Genomic DNA, 8548 nt, shown 5'->3' on the forward strand with positions numbered 1-8548 from the left:
GCTCCACTTGGCTTTTGGCTCCTTCTTGAGAGCTTTGCTTTCCAGGGCAGGAACATCTTTTCCTGGTGGGAACTGGAATTCCAGCCCCTGGCAGTGTGTGCGATGGATCCCAGAGGGGCATTCCCGAGTCTGCCAGGGTGCTGCTCCTGCCGTGCCTCCCAAGGAGCTGTGCAGGGCCAGGGGACAAGGTCCAGCAGCTCTGCGGGCTCCCAGAGCACATAGCAAAGGTGCCTTTCCGACATTTTCCATCACATTCCCAGCTGGAAGTAGAGGAAAGAAGGAAAGCGAGTCCCTGACAAAATCCTGGAACGACTGCGGTGGAAGGGACCCTGCCCGTGGGTTACGATTTCGCGAGGGAGAGACGCCTCTGCCCCAGGGAAGGTGCGAATGAGAGCGTGGGAAGGCAACCTGTGGATCTGCTCGAACTTGGATTGAACTGAACAAGTAATGGGGAAGAGAGAGGGAGAGAAAGAAATCGGGAAGAGATTTCAGAGAGAGAAAGAAATAGGAAAGAGTTCTCAGAGGGGGAGTAGGAAAGAGGAAAAGGCTCCGGCCCGGACTCCGCAGCTCCCGGGGACACCCGCGGGGCGCAGCGCCTTTCACAATTCCAGCCAATCAGAGAACGCGCTGAACAATTTCCAGCCAACCAGAGCTTTCCTCGCCGATGACTCACCGGTTGCCAGGCGGACCCGCAGAGCCCAGCGGCCCCGGAGCGGAGTTTGGGGCTCGGGCCGGGGGCACGGATCCGCCCCGGGGGGGTCCCCGAGCCCCCTGCCCAGCCCTGGGGCCGATCGGGGGCTCCCCCACCCAGCAGCCGGGGCTGCGGGGCCGCGGGGCAGAGGGGTGGGAAAGGGGGGTCCGGGCTGGCAGCGGAGGAAATGCGGGAGGAAGAGGAGGGAGAGGAGGAGCAGGAGCGGGAGCGGGAGAATCCCGGCGCTCGCAGCGCCCGCACGCTGAGCCTGCAGCAGCCCCTGCCCCGGGAGCATCGCCCCCAGCCCCGAGCCGCAGGTGAGGGGGAGGCCGAGCTCGCCCCGGCTCCAGCCAGGGGTCTCCGGGAGGATTTTTTTGGAGCGTGTTCGGAGCCGGCAGATCCCGGACTCGAGCCCCGGATATCTCCGGGCTCCCTAAGAGGAGCTTTTTCGGGGGCAGAGGAGCCGCAATCGCCCTTCGGGAGGGTCCCGGGGGTCCACGTGGGGATGGCCCGGTACCGACGGGGCGGGACATTGGTTTTGGGGATCCCCGTGAGAGCCGGGGCTGTGGAACGGGGGACCCCCGGGCGGGGAGAGGGGAAGGGGCGATACCGGAGCTGGGGCACCCCCGGCAGCCCGGAGATGAGGCGGGGACGGGACCCCCTGACCCTGACAGGGGCCGTCCTGGGGTGACTTCATGATGCTCGTGCCCCATCGGTCCGTTTAGCCCAGAAATGAGTTCCGCACCTTTAAGGCTGGTTCTGAGAGCCAAGGGGAGGAGGAAGAAGCTGCAGTTTATTTTCAGACGCTGCACTCACTCCTCCACATTCCGGCTCCTGGACTGTTGCGATGCCTTAAGGAGCTGGAACAGGGCCAGATGGAGCTAAGAAGAATAAAGTGGATTTTTATTGAAGTGCCTACAAAGGCCACACTCTGGCAGTACCTGAGCCACAGCTGTGGCTCTGCCTGGATGGCTCCAAGATGGGAGCAAAAGAGGGATTAGTCACGAGATCTCCCATTTTTATAAGTTTTAGTCCATTTGCACATAACTGCCCAATTAATAGCTTGAAATTATGAAGTTTAATCCTCCTTGCTTGCTTGCCCGCCCTCCTCTTTTCATGTTGTTTGTGCTTTGGGGCTGAAGTTTGAAGAGATTGTCCTTGAGTCTCCAGCTAGAACAGGATTGTTTTGTCTTCACCACTCTGTGAAAAGATCCCAGTAACACTTAATATAAAGCTAAAGCTGCACACCAAAACAGAGCAGAAAAACTTAAAACCTAAGGTATCAGTTGTCAATGGACAGACAGACAGCAGGACAGAGCTCTCCTTTGCTTTTAGTTAGTTTTTAGCTCTCTGAGGCAGAGAACTTCCCCCAACTGTGGTTTTTCTTTTTCTTTGCTGCTGTTTAAACCTGCTCTGGACTGAACACCCAGAACACCACTGGCAGCTCCCACCTGGCCAGGCCTGGGCCGTGGCATTTCCAGCACTGGAGGGACTGATAAGAGACTGATAAGAGACTGAGTGAGCCGAGCTACAGGCCACAGGGGGATTTCTGAGTTTGTCATCTCTTTTGGAGTGGTAAGAGGTTTTATTGTTTAATATTGTTCATTTTTGTGCTGGTGAATGCTGTGCCTGTTAAATAAACAGGTTTTTTCCACTTTTCTCCAAGGAAATATTTTCCTTATCTGATTGGGGGAGGGGCTGCTTGAATTTGCTTTTTAGAGAAAAGCCCTTTGGAGGTTTCTTTCCAAATTTGCCCTAAACCAGGGCGGGGCAGTGGGAAGTGGGGGAGCCCCAAGTGGCTGGAGTGGGGGACCCTGATATCCCCCAGCATCCCTAAGCAGGACCCTGGGGAGATCCCCAGGACCCATGGGATCGCCAGCAGCCCTGAGATGGGGGACCAGCAGAACCCCAGGGGGATGAGACTGGAAATGGGACACTCCTGGTGGCTTTTTTTGATTCACTCTTGATTTTTGGAGGTTTTTATGGACATCAAGCAACTTGTAGAGATGGACTTGGGCGGGAGTAATCCCCAATCCAAGGCATTCACTCCTTGTTTTTCCCCGAAACAGGATTTCCCATTCCCAAACCTTGGCTGAATGGAGGAAAAGGCTGTGAGGAAGAGGAAGGAGCCCTGGGACACCCAGGCAGGTGAGGAGGAAGTCAGTGCCCCTTTCCCCCTCTCTCCTGCTCCATCTCCCAGCCCAGCACAGCCCCCGGCTGCAGGACAACCCTGCTGCCAACCCCGTCCTGCCGGGGATGCACTGGGGGGATCTCCTTCCCCTTCCCTCTGGCACGGAGGCAAATCCCATCCTCTCCTTGTCCTTCCTCCCCCAGGGAAGGAGCTGAGGATGGAGACCATGGGGGAAAAATCCCAGCTGCACAACCTCATGGAAAAGGCTGTTTTGAGTGTCTCCATGGGACAGGAATCCAATGGGGAGGAAAATCCCCAGAGATCCCACAGGAGGAGGGGCTGCAAACCCAGCCCAGGGTGCTCTGAGGAGGAAAGACCCACCCTGAGCCAGGAAGGTGGGCAGAGCTTCAGCCAGAGCTCAGAGCTGGTGGTCCATGAGCAGATTCATGACAGCGAGAGGCCCTATGAGTGCTTGGCGTGTGGGAAGAGCTTCAGGAAGAGATTCAACCTGATCTGCCACCAGAGGATCCACACTGGGGAACGGCCCTGCGAGTGCTTGGAGTGTGGGATGAGCTTCGGCCACAGGTCCGACCTGGTTGTCCACCAGAGGTTCCACACTGGGGAGAGGCCCTACGAGTGTCCCCAGTGTCAGAAGAGGTTTCACACCAGCTCCCACCTCCTTGTACATGAGCGCATTCACTCAGAGGAGAGGCCCTTCCGCTGCCCCGACTGCGGGATGGGCTTCAGGCACAGCTCCACCCTCATCACCCACCGGCGCATCCACAGTGGGGAGAGGCCCTACGAGTGTCCCCAGTGTGGGAAGAGCTTCTCAGGCCGCTCGTTCTTTACCCGACACCAACGGAGGCACCGGTAAGGGAAGCCCTGCGAGAGCCCCGGCTGCAGGAAGAGCTTCATGCACTGCTCCAGCTGCATCCCCATCAGAGGATCCACATTGGTCAGAGCCCTGGTGACCCACATTCCCTCTGATACACAGTCAGAAGTGGCTGGTGTTCCTTTTATTTTGCCTCTCATTATCTTTTGATTTATCTTCCTCCCTTCAAAACACAGAAAACCGGGGTAAAAATCAACAAATTCATCAAAGGCATCTAAAGCCTCACATTTTACTTGTGTTTTGGGGGAATCTTGGATTCCAGGAGATATCTGGGAGGATATGGGGGGGTTTGGGGGTATTTGGTTTGGTTGTCTTTATTTCTTGGTACTCCAAAAGATGAGAGGGATTGATCTGTCAGCTCAAAACCACTCAATGTCACTGAAAACTACTCAATCCCACCCCAAAATTCCTTGATTCCACAGCTCCTCAGGATGAAATGGGGTTGGAAGGGGATTGGGCAAAGTCAGATGCAAATCAGGAGGGGTGAGATGAGCATTGGGTGGGGCAGGATGGGTGGGATGGGGTTTGGGAGGTGGGAAATTGGGGAAATACAGCTTGGGAAGGGGGTCTTGATGTCCAGGAGGGGTGGGAGGGTTGGGGTTGGGATTGGGGACGTGGGCTGGGGTCTGGAATGAGACAGCCAAAGTTTGGGGATAATGAAGGGAAGGGAAGCCCGTTACTGAGTGAGTTTTTGGATATTCCATGTTCATGAAGAGATTTTGAGGTGTCTCATGTTTCTGAGACAGTTTTGGGGCACTCCCCAGCTCTTGGGGTCTTTCCTGAGAGCAGCTCCATGGATCCCCATTGCCAGGGGTGGTTGCCTTGGGCACGAGCTCAGAGCTGTAGCCAGGGCCCATTGCCTCAGTGCTGGAGAGCAGTAAAATGATGAATGGCCCCAGACATCTCCAGTGTGTGTTTGTGTAGGCCTGTGAGCTGACTGGAGAGACATCAACAACAATCCCCTGGAGAGCTGCACCTTAGACTCCGGGCATTCCTCACAGCTCAGGGTCAGCCAGGCAGAAAGGGACCTGCAGGGACTGATGGACAGCAGGCTGGACATGAGGCAGCAGTGTGCCCAGGTGGCCAAGAAGGCCAATGGCTCCTGGCCTGGATCAGGAATGGGGTGGCCAGCAGGAGCAGGGGGTAGATGGGCTGTTTGCAGGGGAGGGAACAGGGGTGGGCCAGAGGAAGAAATTTGTACCAGGGAAGAGTAAGGAAAGCAAAGGTGAAGCCAAGGAAATGGTCAGGGCAGTTTGGGGGTGGCTGCCAGGCAGCCCTGGCTCTGAGCAACAGCGTCTGCAGTGGCACAGGAAACTCCCAGCTGATGGGAACAAACTTTCTGGCTGAGTGCAGAGGCCAGGACAAAGCTGAGTGGTTTCCCTGGTGTCCCCCAGGCCTTGCTGGCCCCAGGGGCTGATGGCATTTGTGCTCCCTCAGGTTCATGTCCCCACAGCAACAGCATGGGGGTGCTGCCCCTGCAGTGTGCAATGCAAACAGGGGCTGCTGAGGCAGTGCTGCCGTGTCTGTGCCTGCAAGGATGGGGCACCTGTGTGAGCTGGGGGAGAGGCCAGGGCTGCAGAGGGGGGATGTTGTTGGCAGCTGCATGAGGACGCTCTGGGACGCTGCCCTGGGCTGTGCAGCGCACTGGGCATGGATCAGCCCCTGCTCTGCTGCTCCTTCCCGTCTGGCCCAGGGCCCTTGCAGAGCCCCAGCCATGCTGTTTGCCCCCAGCCTGCCCACGGCCAGCCTGGGGCTGCTGACGGGGGTTTCTGTGCTGAGCATTGGCCTGGCCGTGTCCTTGAGAGAGCCTGGGCACGGAGCCTGGAGCCCCCAGGGCCTGGCCTGAGGCGTCAGCGCTGCCCCAGCAGTGCCCATGGCCTGTCCCTGCTGCAGCCCCGGCACTGCCACCCCCAGGGCTGTGCCCGGCCCCGAGAGCACTCAGGCCCTGCAGCAACACCAGGGCCACCAGGGCAGCGGGGCAGGGCCACGGCAGCAGCACTGGCAACACCAAGTGCTGCTGCTGCTGCTGCTGGGCACAGCTGCTGGGCCAGCACTGATCTGCCCCAGCTCTGCACACAGACATTGCTGCTGCAGCTCCAGAGAAGGCAACAAAAGGGCATCTCTGCAGAAAACTCTGCTGGGAGATCCTTTAGTTCCTTTAAAGCCATTGAGAGCACAGCCCCTCACTGACACAGTCTGTGGCCACAGGGAAGGTGAAGAGAAACAAAATGAGAAATGGCACAAACAATGACATTTCTTTGTGGACAATATGAAAAAAGTAAAAGAAAGACAAAGGACCACGAAAATGAAACCAACAAGAAGTATCAAAGATGACTTTGATTTAAAGTAATTGGCAGAAACTGGCCAGCAGTTTAATGTTTCTTAACGCATCCAGTCATCAGTCTCCACACATCAGCCTTGAGCTCCTGGTTCCTCAGGCTGTAGATGAGGGGGTTCAGGGCTGGAGGCAGCACCGAGTACAGAACTGACAGGGCCAGATCCAGGGATGGGGAGGACATGGAGAGGGGCTTCAGGTGAGCAAATGTGCCAGTGCTGAGGAACAGAGAGAGCACGGCCAGGTGAGGGAGGCAGGTGGAAAAGGCTTTGTGCCGTCCCTGCTCAGAGGGGATCCTCAGCACAGCACTGAAGATCTGCACATAGGAGAAAACCATGAACACAAAACAGCCAAATACCAAACAGCCACTAACAGCAAGAATCCCCAATTCCCTGAGTTGGGATTTGGAGCAGGAGAGCTTGAGGATCTGTGGGATTTCACAGAAGAACTGGTCCAGGGCATTGCCATGGCACAGGGGCAGGGAAAATGTATTGGCCGTGTGCAGCAGTGAATAGAGAAAGGCACTGGCCCAGGCAGCTGCTGCCATGTGGGCACAAGCTCTGCTGCCCAGGAGGGTCCCGTAGTGCAGGGGTTTGCAGATGGACACGTAGCGGTCGTAGCACATGATGGTCAGGAGGGAAAGCTCTGCTGAGATGAAGAAGAGAAAGAAAAAGAGCTGAGCAGCACATCCAGTGTAGGAGATGTTGCTGGTGTCCCAGAGGGAATTGTGCATGGCTTTGGGGACAGTGGTGCAGATGGAGCCCAGGTCAGCGAGGGCCAGGTTGAGCAGGAAGAAGAACATGGGCGTGTGCAGGTGGTGGCCGCAGGCTACGGCGCTGATGATGAGGCCGTTGCCCAGGAGGGCAGCCAGGGAGATGCCCAGCAAGAGGCAGAAGTGCAGGAGCTGCAGCTGCCGCGTGTCTGCCAATGCCAGCAGGAGGAAGTGCCTGATGCAGCTGCTGTTGGACATTTGTGGGTGCTTTGGCATAGGGATCTGTAAAAAACATAAACATGGAATAGTTTGGTTTGGAGAAGACTTGAAATATCCCAGCAGAGCCTGGGGGCACTTTCCCCCCACTGCCTGCCCAGGGCTCTGCTGCCTGGAGCTGTCCCTGCCAGCAGCTGCTTCCCTGTGCCCAGGGCTGGGCCCTGCCAGTGCTGCCAGAGCCCAGCCCAGCCCTGGGGGCTCAGCTCTGCCCTGCAGAGCCCTCCCAGCTCAGGCACTGCCCAGGGGCAGCTCTGGCTCTGCAGGCTCTGATGGCAACGTCAGAGCAACCCTGAGGAGGCTGGAAAAGTGGCTCTGAGGCTGCGTCTAAGGGCTGATTTCTGTCACTGCTGAATTTATTCAGATATGAGAGAAAATCTATTTTTTATTTTTCTTAGCCTGAACTGAGAAATGAATATCTATGTGCAATTTCCCATCGAGGCAACCCAGAGCAATAGATTAAAAAAGCAGGATTTTCCCTTTTCTCCGGCCTGGGCTTTGCTGTGCTCCCTGTATAATCTCCTTGGAAATGTTCTGCAGTTCAATGCCATGCTGGGAGCAGTCCTGAACAATGCAGCATCCTCCCCACACAAGGAGAACACTTCCAAGCCTCACCAGCTGTCTCCTCCCAGCCAGATCTTGTCCCCCAGTGCTGGGAGCAGCTGCCAGGGCTGGCTGAGAGCTGTCCCTGGCAGGCAGCAGAGTCCCTGCCCCAGCACAGCGCCCTGGGCTGCAGGACCCTGCTCTGCAGGACAGCCCTGGGCACCCCTGGCTGCTCTGCACAAGAGACAAGCAGAGAATGTACTCACAGGCTCTGCAGGCATTGGCATGTTCCAGCTGCAGGAGATGGCTCCAGGAGCTGCAGCTGCATTGTCCTGCAGCCAGAGGTTCCTGTGCCAAGGGCTGGCAGTGATTGTGCCCCAGGCACTTCTCAGCCCCTTCCCAGCCCTGACTGATTGAAGCTCTCTGTGCCTCTGTGCTGTGCCCGGGCTGGCTGCAGGCAGTGCCCCAGCCCTGCTGGGCTGGCAGAAGAGCTGCTCATCCAGAGAAATGTGCTTTTGAAGCTCTTCTTGGTGACCAGGAGCTGCCTCTGTGCCAGGAGCCCAGCCCAGCTCAGCAGCACAGACACAGCACAAGGACTTTAATCAGCCTCTGGGGCTTTGTGCTCAGGCCCTGAACATCAGTCCCTGAGAGGGAGATGAAGAAACCTCTCCAGAACTGCAAGGCAGAATCCAACTCCAAACTTTCTTGGACTTTTAATGGGTCCCAGAGAGGGACACGACTGAGCAAGTGTCCCCAGGCCCCAGGCAGAGCAGAGAACTGCAGGTAGTGATGACAGGTGGGGACAAAGAGAAGCCAAGCCTTGGTGCCCTGGGGCACAGCAGGGTCTGTGCCAGCAAGGGCTGGGAGGAGACACCTTGTCCTGAGGCCCTGGGGCCTCCTGGCACAGCCCCAGCCAGGCTGGGCACTGTCAGCCCCTTGTGCTGCCCTCAGCATCCCCCCCTAGCCCACAT

At 57.2% G+C, this 8548-nt stretch overlaps 2 protein-coding genes across 2 annotated transcripts; one reads left to right on the top strand and one right to left on the bottom strand.

Moving 5' to 3' along the window:
* Positions 1–695: 695 nt before the first annotated feature.
* LOC118701248 (zinc finger protein 239-like) lies at positions 696–3927 on the top strand. The gene is made up of 4 exons (XM_036405881.1): positions 696–1008; positions 2122–2266; positions 2761–2839; positions 3026–3927. Exons 3-4 carry the CDS (start codon positions 2788–2790, stop codon positions 3694–3696), a joined length of 723 nt encoding a protein of 240 aa, XP_036261774.1. The 5' UTR covers positions 696–1008; positions 2122–2266; positions 2761–2787; the 3' UTR covers positions 3697–3927.
* Positions 3928–6086: 2159 nt separating this feature from the next.
* LOC118701249 (olfactory receptor 14I1-like) lies at positions 6087–7019 on the bottom strand. Its single transcript, XM_036405882.1, has one exon. The coding sequence runs from the start codon at positions 7017–7019 to the stop codon at positions 6087–6089; it is 933 nt and encodes a 310-aa protein (XP_036261775.1).
* Between the last annotated feature and the right edge of the window lie 1529 nt (positions 7020–8548).

This window comes from Molothrus ater, unplaced genomic scaffold, assembly GCF_012460135.2.
Source record: "Molothrus ater isolate BHLD 08-10-18 breed brown headed cowbird unplaced genomic scaffold, BPBGC_Mater_1.1 matUn_MA538, whole genome shotgun sequence".
In the NCBI taxonomy this organism is placed as follows: domain Eukaryota; kingdom Metazoa; phylum Chordata; class Aves; order Passeriformes; family Icteridae; genus Molothrus; species Molothrus ater.